The sequence below is a fragment of the Mauremys mutica genome, chromosome 8 (assembly GCF_020497125.1).
Source record: "Mauremys mutica isolate MM-2020 ecotype Southern chromosome 8, ASM2049712v1, whole genome shotgun sequence".
In the NCBI taxonomy this organism is placed as follows: Eukaryota; Metazoa; Chordata; order Testudines; family Geoemydidae; genus Mauremys; species Mauremys mutica.
The window spans coordinates 11,476,673-11,491,860 of NC_059079.1; the positions used below are offsets into that span (position 1 = coordinate 11,476,673).

Genomic DNA, 15,188 nt, shown 5'->3' on the forward strand with positions numbered 1-15,188 from the left:
TTAAGCGTAAGAGAGAAATAAAATTATGAAATGCATGAACCTGTCAAAAAACCTACAATAACAGCACTTTAAAAGAATAAAATTACAGAGAATATATGTGCATTGCAGGAAGTCCCAAGAAGTAAAAACAACAACAGTAACCTAAATATGTGTAGGGAGGTGAGTGTGAAAGAGACAGAGAGTGTATGTGTGTGTTTGCAAGCATGCGTGTGAGACAGAGTGTGTGTGTGAGAGAGAGACTGTGTGTGTGTGTGTGTGTGTGTGTGTAAGAGAGAGAGAGAGAGAGAGAGAGACAGCGTGTGTATGTGTGTGAGAAACAGAGAGTGTGTGTGTGTGCTGGCTGCTGGGGAAGGGTATGAGAGACCTGCACTGTCTCTTTAAGCACAGCGGCAGACTGCAGTAGCTTCCAGCAGCTCTTTCTAACTCCCGAGCCCTTTCCTCCCTCCCCTGCTCTGCAGAGATGGGGTACATGGGCGGTGGGGAGGGGGACACCCTGACATCAGTGCCCCCGCTCTCCCTGCCTGCTCTGCACAGCAAGCAAGAGGGTCCTGGGAGCAGCTGGCCAGGGGCTCCGAGGCAGAGGGCAGGAGCAGCATGGCAGCAGAGCGGCAGGGGGAGGGGCACCTGAACACAAGTCACCGGATGTGCGCGGCTCTATTAATCAAGTGTATTGACTCTTGTGTGGCCGCGCAGGTGCGCAGCTTAGAGGGGAAAACTGTTGGGAACTTTAGGACTGAATGATCTAACCGAACTTTTCCATCTCTAATTTATTCTATAACTGAACTCTGAAAATTGGGCTCATCCTGCAAACTTCAGGAAGGCAGGTGACTCTGGCTTCCTTACCATTCTAAACCATTTCTACTTTCACAAGACACATTGATTATCTACAGTACTCACTGCATGTCGCTTCTGATTCATCAGACCCGTCAGGGCATTCCTCTTCACCGTCACACTTCCATCTGGCTGGGATGCAGTGGCCATTGTTGCAGGTGAAGTCTGATTCTGCACAGGTTTTCTTCACTGCAAGGAGGAAACAAAAAACAACATAATTCAGCAGTGCACATACTCTACACTCCCTTGATCCCCACTAAAGGGAGCACCATACTTGTCATCCACATGAGGAAAAGTAATTTCACATTCTACACTGGCTTCTCAAAGGCAAAGAAACAAGCTGGTATCAAAGAAGGATGCTTTGTCTCTGGACTCTGAAAATCCTATGTCCCCAACCGTACATGTCTTTGAAATAGACTCACTCATTTCTATTTTCATTTAGTTCTAGCTAAAATGAGTCAAAGTGGAGAATACTTCATTGATGCCAGCGTAACTAACTAGCTTTATTATAATCACTTCTTGTTATATGGAACTGAAAATGTGCTAGATGATTTACAGGCAGTGAGAAGACAAGGTCCCTGCTTTTAAGTGTATTATACTCTAAGCAATTACTTCTATTTGTCTAACTTATTTCTAGCATATCCAGCACCTTAGCATGCAGTCACAATACATGCCTCCAAATACCACGTGTCTTCAAGAAAAGTCCATTGAAAATAAGTCCAATTGTATTTCTAAATCTAATGACACCTCTCAGCTCTTTAGTTCGTCCATGGGAGTCTACGGCATGAGAAAAGTGTTGTACTGATGGACACAGGAAATCAACTTCTCTGTTTATCTACAGAACTGGTACCACACAGCCAGTGCCCAGCAGTACAAGACTTCTCACACTGCCAGGCTAATGGGCCTCAACCCTGACCTGAAGAACCACTTCTAAGGCCAAGATTGGAATTCAGGCTCTACGGCCCATTCAATTCTTGGCCTCTTTGCTGAGACTACCAACAAGGATGCCACTTAATGACATTGGTGGTGGTGGCTTTTGTGGCTGCTCTATTGGGAACTGAACTGAACCTGCCAAATTCTTTACACAGGGGCTACCAAACAGCAATTCAATGGCTTTTGGTCACTTTCAGTCACTACTGACAGATGAGGTCTTAGAACGGGTGTCCGAGAGGTAAAAAACTCCTGTAATCACACTCTCTCTCTCTCTCTCTCTCTCTCTCTCACACACACACACACACACACAAAAGGGGGCACAGCACTGCAAGGTGCTGGCTAGGTTTATATGGCTTAGATCTAGTATTCACTTTCTGTTTCAGAAAACATGCAGCTTCCCTGCTTAGACATCCCCCAAGGAACTGTTGTGAAGATAATCAAACATATGTATAATCTATCCAGACGTGCTTTCTATATGGCGTGTGCATTTATTCCTCTGATACACATGAGCCAGATACGGATTCAGATATAGGATATGCATTTCCCTTCTTCTCATAAAATCGCAGATAGTGAATATTAATGTAGAAATAAGACATATAGCCCAAGATTTTTTTTTAAAAAATAACTAGTGATTTTGGGAGCCAAACTTGAGATGTCTCAAAGGAGTCTGATTTTCAGAAGGCTCTCTGGAAAGACCTTTGAAGGTGTCTCAAATTAGGTAACCAAAACTTGTATCACCCAAAAGCACAAGTCATTTCGGACAACGTAGGCCACTACATATACTATATAGTCATCAGTACTGGATATATTAAGCCTGAGGTGACAGAATGTAACTCACAGGCAGAATGCGGCCTGCAAAGTTCTACAGTGTGGCCTTTCACTGCTCTCAGTACAGATCTGTAGCCAATGGAGACTACCATCCCAGCATCCTAGAGAAAGGATTCTCAGATCAAGCTGAAGCACTGCATGCTGAGATTTGCTCTTTCTGCAGGCTGCATCTCCATATCAAAGAGAGGACAGATTTAACCTGCTCTGTATAACTCTGGCTAGATTCCCGTGTGGCACACACTTGGGCAAAATTTAGGCATTCCTCCACTTTCTATGAAAATCTCTAGGTGGAGTCTGTAGTATTTCCTATTAGATGAAAGTCGGGCATGTTGTAAAGGAAACAAATACCAGATTTTATTTTAGTACAACACTGGACACACATGGTAGTTTATTTTTTTGCTTAGTTTGTGTTGTTTCTTCTCACAGTGTTATGTGACTTTGTAAGAAAGAAAGCGCCTGTGCATCTGTCTCTGTCCTATTCCACAGTGGTATAGACAGCGACACGATTATTTGTCTACCTTGCAATGGAACAGCAACTCCCCCATTGAGAACAACATTCTGACCAGACGGGTATCGCTGGGACATGGAACTGAAAGTTTAAGTGTTCATCATCAGAGATGACAAAGAGATATGCAGTCCCTTCAACAACACAAACCTGCTCACAGCAGATGGTGCCATTGATTGCTTTGTTCCCTTGACACTGTTCTTAAGCAGTACAATTAATATATTATCGGGATTCATAAAAGGGAGACGAAATACATTATTGACAATCACAGTATTAATGTATTCCTTGTGTATAAACTTCCTTTCTGCATGCAACAGCCCTCCTGCATAACCCAGTGGTCTAATAATCCAGTCCTAGATAAATCAGCAAGAAAAGAGCAATGCATCCTGTACTTTAAATACTAAAAATTTAAATGTGATCCACAACCACAAATTGACAATGTTGTATTTTTTTAAATCACGTTTTCCCCTTAGAGAATGCCCTGGGAGTAGAGGCTCCTTTTATAGTTCTAACTGCCCCCCCTCATAAATAGCCAAGCAAAACTAATTATTCCCACAAGACCTACACAAAATTGCCTCCCTATGCTGTAAACAGAACAAGGCAGATTTGTTTCCATAACTCTTGAAAAATGAAAGTAAATAAGAGGTTACGCACTTTGTGCAGCAACTGTGGTTGTGGTTGTGTGTCCCTCCATGGGTGCTCCACTTCAGGCATGCATGAACCTCTCAAGCCCTTGATCAGAGATTTTCAGTTAGCAGTGTCCGTTCGACCCATGTATGCGCCCTATGCCTCCTTGTACTGGATAACCAGGATATATAGAGATGCATGGGTGAAATGTCCTCAGCTCCTTCTCCATCCAAACATCTCCCAAGGAACAGTCCAAAGCAGAAGGGAAGGAGAGTGGGTAGTGGAGCACTCACAGGGGCATGCACCACAAAAAACTTCACTTACGACACAACACAAGTAACCTCTTCTTCTTCAGTAGTGTTCTTATGGGTGCTCCACTGCAATTGACTTCTGATCAGTATCCCCAGATAGAGGAGGGAGTTTGGAATAGAGTCCAGAATTGAAAATAGCACTGCTGAACCAAGTGTTGCATTGGCTCAGACTGCATGGATCATAATGTTTTGAAAACATATGCACTGAAGCCCATGTTGCAGCTCTACATATTTCAATACATTCTTCAGTAATGCCATTTCCTGCATGTGCTATCACCCTTTTGGGGGAAGGGATGAATGTCCACAGCATCATCATAACAAGGGATATCTGGATGTATTATTAATCTCAATAGTCTCTGAGCAGAGATTGATGACCTAACAGATCTACCCAGGAAGGAAATGAAGAGCTTAGGTGACTTTCTAAATTGCTTGATCCTATCTGAGTAAAAGGCCAATGCCCTTCTAACAGCCAGGGTATGTAAGCAGACTTCCTATAGAGCAGTGGTTCTCAACCAGGGCCCATGGGAGGCCACGAGCAGGTTTCAGGGAGTCCGCCAAGCAGGACCAGTGTTAAGCTCGCTGAGGGCCGGGGCAGAAAGCATAAGCCCCGCCGCGCAGAGCTGAAGCCCTATTCTTTGGATTCAACAGATAAAAAAAGTGGCACCAAGTTAGGAAGGAGGCAGCAACACCACCACCAACCAACAGAAAAATCTCTTTCACTTCTGCAGATAAGTAGTGAGAGTTGATCTTTTTGTACTATTCAGTAACACCTGTCGTATTTCCACACAACAGGAGGATTCTAACCCCATGAACTATCAAGGAGCCACACCAAGGCAGAGAACCGGTAGGCTGGGATGAAGCATATGACCCTCATCCTGTGAGAGGAGATGAGGAATGGTTGGGAGCTTGAACGACGATTGGGCATACAGGTGAAGCAGGTACGGGTATCAAGACTGTCTTGGCCATGTCTGCTCTATAAAGATAACTCGGCTCTGTCCTATCTGATCACCCTTAGTATCAGTGGCATCGGAGGAAATGCATAGAACAGACCTTTCTTCCAAGATAGAAGAGTGGTGGACCAGACCTCCTCTTGAGCAGAAAAGAGGACACTACGTGTTTCTGGAGATGGCAAAGAGATTCACCTCTGTCAGACCCCATCTTTGGAATAAACTGTGGAGAACGTAGGTGTCTAGCTCCATTCACAATCCTGTGAGAAGTGTCTGCTGAGGACATCAGTGTGGCGTTCTGGGAGGTATACGACTGAAATTTGGATCTGATGAGCTATGAACCAATTCCATAGTTTCATGGCTTCGGCACAATGATCTTGCTCCTCCTTGCTTCTTGATACAGAACATGCAGGATACTTTGTCTGCCATGACCCTGATAGATTTGGCCCTATGATGGACAGGAAATGAAGGGAAGTGTTCCTGACAGCCCTGAAGTCCAACCGATTGATATGGAGACTGGTTTCTTGAGTCCTTCATCTGTCCTGCGTCATGAGGGTATTGAGGTGGGCTCCCATCCCAACTGTGATGCGTCTGTTGTTAAAGTCACTGGGAGCAGGGCCGGCTCTAGGCACCAGCGGGCCAAGCACCCGCTTGGGGCGGCATCCTGGGGAGGGCGGCAGAGGGCCCCGGTGGACCTCTCGCAGGCATGCCTGCGGGAGGTCCACCGGAGCCGCTGACCCGCAACCGCCAGAGCGCCGCCCCGCCCCAGCAAATCCTAGCCGCGGCTGGGAGTTAAAAGGCTCTGGGCTGCCCGCCGCGGCGGGGAGCCCGGAGCCCTCTGATTCCCGGCCGCGGCTGGGAGTTAAAAGGCTCTGGGCTCCCTGCCGCGGCGGGCAGCCCGGAGCCCTCTGATTCCCGGCCGCGGCTGGGATTTAAAAGGCTCTGGGCTCCCCGCAGGGGGAGCCCAGAGCCCTTTAGACACGCCTGCCGCCCTAAGGGCGCACGGACTGCCCCCCCCAGCCCAGGGCGGCAATTCAGTGCGCTGCTTGGGGCGGCAAAAACTCTAGAGCCAGCCCTGACTGGGAGACAGAAAGGAACACCTGCACAGATGCTGAGTTGATCCTTCCACCAGTCTAGGGAGTTCCTCACTTATAGAAGAACCGTCACCTGTCTGTCCAAGGTGTGTAACTGGAGACTAAGTCATTCTGAGCCAACCCTGAAGGCACAGAATTGTAGCCTGGAGTGATAGGTCACAAAGGTGCAAGCTGCCAAGTGTCCCAGGAACTGAAGACAATTCCTTACTGTGGTTCAAGGGCTCCCCTGAATTGCTCATGTCAGACCTGACAAGGTTACGAATCTGTGTAAGGGATGTTAGGCTCTGGCTGTCAATGAGTCCAAATATACCCCTATATTCTGTATCTTCTGTAAAGGGGTTAATGTTGACGTTTTTACATTCAAATCCTAAACCAGAGCAAGGACCATCTGGGTGGAAAATAGCACTGATTTGTAGGATCAGTCCTTGAGTAGCCAGATATTGAGGTATGGGAAGACTAGGATCACTTCTTGTTGGAGGTAAACAGCCACTACTGCCAGGACTTTTGGGACCGCCCCTTGGGGCCACGAAAAGGCCAAAGGGAAGCACTCAATATTGGAAATGATTCTGACCTTTGGTGCAGCATAGGTATTTCCTGTGTGATGGTGTATCATTATATTGAAAAAGGCCTCTTGTAGGCTGAGAGCTGAAAATCAATCCCCTTTCTCTAGTGAACAAATTATAGCTGCCAGAGTCTCCATCCTGAACTTTTGAGACGTTATGGCTTGTTTAAAAGTCTTAGATCGGTCTCCACCTTCCATCCTGCTTTGGCTCAAGGAAATCTGAGTAAAATCCCTTGGCCTTGTGAAGAGGAGGAACTTGCTCTATTGCTCCTAATCAAAGGAGAGAGATCACTTCTTGTCTCAATAAAAGCTGGTGAGAGGGGTCCCTGAAGAGAGATGAGGAAGGGAGGGAGTGATGTAAAATGGATGATATAGCCCGATGTCCTGACATCTATAACCCACTTATCTGTAGTGATCTGTCTCCAAGGATGTTGGATATAAGCAAGTCAGTCTCCAAAGCAGGGTGGGGTGGGCTAATAGGCACAGCTGTAAATAAGAACATTAGTACGGCCATACTGGGTCAGAACAAAGGTCCATGTAGCCCAGTATCCTGTCTTCCAACAGTGGCCAATGCCAGATGCTCAACAAGGAATGAACAGAACAGGTAATCAAGTGACCCTCAACTAACCCATCAAAACTACTTCTTCAAAGATGGGTGGGTGGTCATGGAGAGCAGTTGGGAGGACCTCTTCCTTTGAAATTTCTCTCTCTTTCTGGGGGGTTAGATGGATCTTTGGAACCCGGAAAACTGATCAGTACATGATCTCTGGATGGTCTATAACCTACTAAACCTTTTCTTACTTGCCCAGGGATGGTAAAGTAGCCCTACAGTCCTTTAGAGTGTGCAAGGACTCATCCATGGATTTCGAGAACAGTTTACAGTCAAAGGGGAGGTCCTCTGTTCTTTTCTCAGACACCCCGAGAGATGGAGCCATGATGCCCTGCACATAATCACTGCTGTGGAGGCGGACCTGGCAGCAGTGTCCACAGCATTTAAGGATGCTTGAAGAGCAGTTATGGCCACCAACTGGCCCTCTGGGATGATGGACTGGAATTCCTCCCTATGTTTTTGTGACAGATGTTTAATAAAAGCAGTGAATCTGTCATAATTTGTAAAATTATATTTTGGTCTGATAATTTGCTGATCCTGAACTGGAGAGTTGCTGACAAATAGGCCTTTCACCCAAAGAGATCCAGCCTTTTCTAATATTTGTCATACAGGGTAGACTTAGAGAAGTGCTGCCTACCCCGCACATTTACCACATCCACAACCAGAAAGTTGGGTGGAGGATGGGAGAACAAAATGTCAAAATCCTTAAGGGGGAACATAATACTTCTTATTCACCCATTTACGTATGGGCAAAATAATGGCAGGTGTCTGCAACACCATCTTAACTGGATCTAGGAGCACCTTTTTGAAGGGTAATGCCACCTTGGAGGGTTTGCTGACTGCAAGGTATCCAACAATTTGTGCTGTGAATCCATAACCTTTTCAGGAGGAATCTGAAAAGCATCCACAACCCTCTTTGTGAGGTATTGAAATCACCAAAAATCACTGGCCATGGATGGTGGCAGAACATAACCACCTCATCCAGAGATGAGGATTCGATAGGCAGCCCAGAGTTCCCAGTATGGCCATCGTGGGGGTCAGGGCATATGGAAATAGGGGTAGTGTGTTCCACCACCCATGTTAATGAGCCCGATCTTCCCTATTACTTTCAGAGAATGAGTTCCTGATGGGATATGTGGGAGAACCCTGAAGAGAAATAGAGGAGACCGACTTCAAGTCTCCATTTCATCCAATGAAGGACCAACCACAGAAAACGGTGAAGAGTCCTGCAATACCAGAGGGCAGTAATCTGGAAATTGGGATGTAGGTAGTGAGAGACACTCGGGTACCCATGAGGAGCAAAGCCTCCAGTTCATCTGTTATTGAGAGGGCCTTAGTATACTTGAACTCCTGTGGTACTGAGTAGGGGATTTATACTGATGCAGTAGCCAAAGCCAATGGTAGCACCAATGGTGGGCGTATTGAAGTAGACGCTGATGGCACCTTTCCTTGCTCAGTGCCGAGAGTGCCACAAACTTGGGTACCGACAGCTCGGCTGAACTCAGTGGTGCCAGTCTCAAGTGTCTATGCTTACTCTCCCTATTTGTAGATGGTACTTTGTCTTTAAGTTCGAAGCAGACTGCGAAGAGTTACAAAGGGATCTCACAAAACTGGGTGATGGGGCTACAAAATGGAAGATGAAATTCAATGCTGATAAATGCAAAGTAATGCACGTTGGAAAACATAATCCTAACTATACATATAAAATGATGGGGTCTAAATTAGCTATTACCACTCAAGAAAGAGATCTTGGAGTCATTGTGGATAGTTCTCTGAAAACATCCCCTCAATGTGCAGTGGCAGTCAAAAAAGTGAACAGAACGTTGGAAATAATTAAGAAAGGGATAGAAAAAAAGACAAAAAATTCCATGATATCCCCATATCTTGAATACAGTGTGCAGATGTGGTTGCCCCAACCCAAAAAAGATATATTGGAATTGCTAATGGTTCAGAAAAGGGCAACAAAAATAATTAGGGATATGGAACAGCTTCCATATGAGGAGAGATTAATGAGACTAGGACTTTTCAGCTTGGAAAAGAGACAACTAAGGGGGGATATGACAGAGGTCTATAAATTCATGACTGGTGTGGAGAAAGTAAATAAGGAAGTGTTATTTACTCCTTCTCATTGCACAAGAATGAGGGGTCACCAAATGAAATTAATAGGCAGCAGGTTTAAAACAAACAAAAGGAAGTATTTCTTCACACAATGCACAGTCAACATGTGGAACTCTTTGCCAGAGGATGCTGTGAAGACCAAGACTCTAACAGGTTTAAAAAAAGAACTAGATAAATTCATGGAGGACAGGTTCATCAATGGCTATTAGCTAAGATGGACAGGAATGGTATCCCTAGCCTCTGTTTGCCAGAAGCTGGGATTGGGCGACAGGGGATGGTTCATATGATGATTGTCTGTTCTGTTCATTATCTCTGAAGCATCTGGCATTGGCCATTGTTGGAAGACAGGATACTGGGCTAGATGGACCTTTGGTCTGACCCAATATTGCCGTTTTTATGTTCTTTTTTCTTATGTTCTTATCTCTCTCCTTCATGTTCTTCATTGTTCTTCTGGGAGGCATGAGGCTTCCTCACAATTAGAGTGGCTGTTGCTCTCACATATAGCCTCTCGGCAAGAAAGTTAACATTTGAAACCTGGCAAACCAGACATGATCTGTCAGGAAAAAAATAAGTCTCCTCGGAGGGAAAGAGAGTAGTAAAACAATCCTCTCACTACTTATCTAGCTAACTATACTAACAACTAACTATAAAAACTATCTTAATTGCTAGAGAAATATTGGAAAAGCCAAGGCATGCTCAAGGCAGACACGCTAGGGCACAGGCTGAGGCAGTTGAGAAAGAACTCTGTAGGGCACCCATGTAGGAGCTGGATTCTATAATGTACTATGAGAATTAATGTATCATTTGATTTCATCCTGTCAGCCACCCTTTTTGAATAGCAGAAAGTAATGACAGACCAGAACAATCCTTCTGACTGATTATGGTCACCTTTTGTTTTAGGATAAGTTATAATGTCTACTATGGTTTCCCATATACATTACAAATTAGGCACTCTAGTTAAATATACATTTCTTTGTTTTAAGGTTTAGTAAGTAAGAGACAGGATTCTCTAATGTGTCTACGTTAAGTGGATTAGAGAAACATTGAAGGCAAGGTTTAATTTGCAATGCCTTTTTGCTCGATATAAAATACTACTGTTTGTATTCTCAATCTGTTTGTGTGAATGAGGAATGTATGCATCAGGAAAAGATAAGGTGTGAAGGCCATTGTTATAGCCAGAGTCAAGGAAGAAGGAGTAAAGAGACTTAAAGGACATCAAAGAATCATCAACGTGCATCCATAATGAAGAGCAGATTGACAACCCTGAGGTGGAGGCTGGCACCCCTAAAGACAATTGATTATATCGGAACAAAGGACAGGATGACCCTCTCGGAGGTGTATTGGAATGTTTACACCAATTAAGAAGTAACCGGTCACAAACTGACACAGCAAAATCCATAGACTTCAACAGAGAGAATAACCTATAAAAACAGGGTGCTTGGCCAAGGGACTTTGGGTTCGTCTTGCCACACTCCAGCAGCATTGGATTGCGACCGACAAGAGCCCAGCTCCACATTCGTGCTCAGTCTAACTGGCCATTAGATTGACTCGAGCTACAACAGACTGGTAACTATGAACATCACTGGCAGGACTATATGTGTGTGTGTGTATATATGTGTGTGTGACTAAAAAGCATATGCTAACTGTTGTATTCTCAATAAATGCTGTGTATTTACCTTCCTCTATAAAGATCCTGTGTGCTTTGTATGAGCATAACACCCGTGCACCCTATAGAGCCTTGGCATACAGCATGAGGAGCCACACGATACATGCACAGGCCGAACGAATACTGCCAACTGACAATCTCCAATCAAGGGCTTCACTTCAGGTGCATATGCACCTGAAGTGGCGCACACATAGGGATGCTACTTTAAGAAGAAGAAACAACAGTAGCTGAAAAGCCATGTCACAATTCCCCTCCTTCTCCATCTTGCATGATGCAATTTTACAGATGGAACTGGAAAGGAGAAGGCTATTGAATCCAATGCTATGACGTATGCTCTCTCCCCTAGTCATATATAGTAAATGATACAAGAGAGACTAGAATTCTTTTGACTCGTGCTTGATTTGCCTTTAGTATGTGCTTTACCTTTCTCTGCTTCTGGATATATAGTTATGGCATGAACTGCAGTGTAGAAAATAATACCAGTGAAGCTGTCACAGTGACTCAGAACGCAAGGGGGATAATCACTAGTTCACCTTTCCAATGCGAGACTCAGTTTAAAGGAGTAGTTTTTGTTTCCTTTGAAGAATGTCTGATGGAGAACAAAGTTTTAAAGCAAAAAATATATGTTCCATATCCTAGATTGCAGAGTAAAGACTACAAGATTTGTCCCAGAGCAGGAGGCAGGACTGCAGGGTCCTCATTCTAAACTAGGTCTGTGTGTCTGCAATAATGCACATCACTGATTTGGATAACCAAGTCCCGTTGTATTACTTTCCAATATATCCCCACATGTCCCTTAATTTATCCCATTCTTGGTAATGACCCTTCTCTACTTGGATGAGATTAAGAAACAATGCATAAATATAGCCTGGATAAGAAATAGGTATAAGGAGACTTGATAGTTTAGAAATATTTAAAGGATGTCAACTTCAAGGACAAAGAGGAATTATTTAGAGTGGTAATAGGGAAAATAATTAGGAGTAACAGGCTGACATTAAAACAGAGAAAGCTTAGGCTGATTATTAGGGAAAAAACTTGCTTGACAATGTGTTAGGCTGTGAAATAGTCTCTTAAAGGAACTGGTGGCAAAGCCATCATTTGGGATATTTAGAATTAGACTGGCAGGGAGATGAACTATGATCTAATCGGTGATTTTCATACTAAACTCACAAAAAGATGATGCAAGTCAAATCCATTGTCAAATCCATTGTCCAGTTGAAGTCATTGAGAGTCATTGAACTAATCTGAAAGGGTGAAATTCTGGCCCCAATCTTCCTAATTCTAAAACAAGTCTTAGCATTGTGATAACTGAAAAGTGCAAAATTTCAGGGTCCATTCACTCAAAGAAATTAAGCAAAGCAAGAGAAACTCAACTGAGTGTAGCTAGGAGCAGCTAAGGTGAAGCTACGGATAAAGGCTTTGTGAGACAAAAACATCCCTGAGCAACTGCTTTGCAACACAACCAAGCTCCTTGTGTTTTATTTCCTGATGTATACCACTTGCTTATTTCTATTTTGCGTATTTGCAGGCTACAAAACTATGTATTACATCACAATATTTTCATAGTTTGTTATTGTCAACACTACTGTACCAATGCAACCAAAAGAGAGCAACAGCTGGTTTCTTTTCTGCCATGAACATAATCAACAATACTGTCGGTAAAATTTCATTACGAGAATGTTTCTTCCTGGTGATGATGTATAAAGGGAGAAAGAGCACCGTTTAATTTTTCAGATCCCAAATTGTCTTTGCGGGGACAATAGTTAGAAAAATCTTTTCTTGGACTTGTGAAGTGCATATAATTTGATGTGACAATAGCAGAGTCTATAAACATGTAACCCTTGAATTAACTTCTTTTGTCTGGACTCCTGGATTTGTATATTTCAGAAATTCAGATACAGTAACATTCAAGAATAATCTTGTTTTTCCTTTATAATGTGTCAAATACTGCTCTCATGCAGACTCTGCTCCTGCTCCAACTGAATTAATAGCAAAGCTCCCACTGATTTCAATGGTACAATTTCAATGTTAGAATTTCCATTTCAATGGTACAGAATCAGATCCTTAAAGTTCAAAGGTGTAACCATTTGTAAATAAGAGCAGAATTTGGCTCTTCATGGGTATTGGTTTTAGCTGAGCTACTAAAATAAAATAAAATAAAATAAAATAAAATAAAAAGGTGATGCTATTAAAAAGTTTTGATTTGATCTTTCTATAGCAGTAAAAGGTTATAACCCAGAATGACTTGGTATGGGAAAAAGCTGCTAGCCCACCTGCCCCCATCCAAAAGTAATGAAAATCATAAAACAGGGTTGCATTTTGTGCTGGAAAACACAATGAAAACTTGGATCATTGCGTATCAGAAAAACTGACAAGACTCCATCTGAAAAATAGAGACCAAAGGAGTGGCACCACAGAAGAACTCAACAGCTTACCAGATAAAATAATTGTTTTTCACTTTTGAGACTATGACTGGATGGATGGAAGTGTTAACTGCAACAGACCAGTGGCTAGCCATCCCCATAACCTGACTACATCATTTTATCCCAGTTTACTTTGCAACATTTAAGAAACTCAACTAAGTCAGTACTCACAATGAGCTAAATATCCCTGATGAATAAGTGCTGGGATCCTCATACAACTTTTGGGAGACTTTCTATCATCTCTGGAATATGCACTACTTAAGAGTTAACAGCGGGTTTGAGTTTATAACAGTTCTTGACTTCTGATTACATATGGAACAGTCGTCACATTATTATAGACAACCTCCTAAATAATTATCCCCCCAAATTAAATTTGAAAAAACATGCTCAATTCCTACTGAAATTCAAAGTGTGTTTAACTCCCTTAAAGTCTTTTGAAAATCCCAGCCGACACATTAGAATACTGTTACTGGAGTATTATGAAGTACTATTGTAGAATACTGTAGTATTGATTTTGTAAAGGAGAAGCCACAACATCGAGTATATTGCAGCAAACCTTATCTTTATTACAGACGTGTGGCAGGTAGATCAGTTGTGGCAGGTAGACACTACAGGTCCCAACACACCATGTTGCATCTTGACTCAAGCATAACTTCCCTTGGTTTCACATAAACACCCTGCTTGCTGGGAGTTCTAGCCCCTGCAGGACACATGTCTGCACTTGCACTGACAATGGGGTTGGCTGTGAGCAGCACTTCAAACCTCTGCAGGCCACTCTTACTGGGAAAATACTTTCCACAGGAAATCCCACAGACACAGACTCATTGTGTTGCTAGCTACAAAATGGCACCAGATAAAAGCATTAAGTTGAAATGTCAGGAAATCCCAGTGGACATCCACTGTGGAGCTCTTTCAATTTTCAGACAGCCAAAGACCCCTTGAAGTGATGAAAGGGAATATTTAACCAGTGCTCTGAATTTGGCAGAGTTTTGTTACACTATCTCAGCAGGCAGGTGCACTTATAAAGGTGAGATTAATCAAATAATCTCACGTAGTTGGAAATCCAACAGAAATCACATGTCCTTTGATACCTCACATGAGAGACATTTTAAAAGCAATCTCTCCCATGGACTCCCTGAACTAGTCACATAAAACAATGCCAGATTAGCAGAAGTATGACTGAAGGTTTCAGGACTCCTTGAAGCCCCTATTACATCAACCAAAAATAAAAGTGTAGCTGCTGAGTTTAAATTAGCCTTGCTGATCAAATATATTTAAAGGAGAAAAGAGATGTCACAGGAGATTTATCTTAGTATTAAAGGTATCCAATATTGTGCATTTTAAATGAAAATCATTTAAAGCCCTTATTTAAAATTCTTTTATAGATTCATAGATACTAAGGCCACGAGGAACCACTGTGATCATCTAGTCTGACCTCCTGGATAACAAAGGATATAGAATTTCCTCAAAATAATTCGGAAAGCAGATCTTTTAGAAAAACTTCCACTCTTCATTTAAAAATTGTCAGTGATGGAGAATCCACCATGACTGTCTGTAAATTGTTCCAATGGCTAATTACCCTCACTATTAAAAATGTATGCCTTATTTCCAGTCTGAATTTGTCTAGCTTAAGCTTCCAGCTATTGGATCATGTTATACCTTTCTCTGCTAGACTAAAGAGCCCATAATTAAATATTTGTTCCCCATGTAAGTACTTATAAATTAATCAAGTC

General features: G+C 43.0%; 1 protein-coding gene across 7 annotated transcripts in view; it reads right to left on the reverse strand.

Moving 5' to 3' along the window:
• LRP8 (LDL receptor related protein 8) overlaps window positions 1–15,188 on the reverse strand; it is a 440,430-nt gene that overhangs the window by 118,340 nt on the left and 306,902 nt on the right. For all 7 annotated transcript variants that reach the window (XM_045026527.1, XM_045026529.1, XM_045026532.1 and 4 more), the window contains one exon: window positions 898–1,020. In XM_045026527.1, coding sequence (XP_044882462.1) covers window positions 898–1,020 — 123 coding nt within the window. The remainder of the gene's footprint in view (window positions 1–897; window positions 1,021–15,188) is intronic.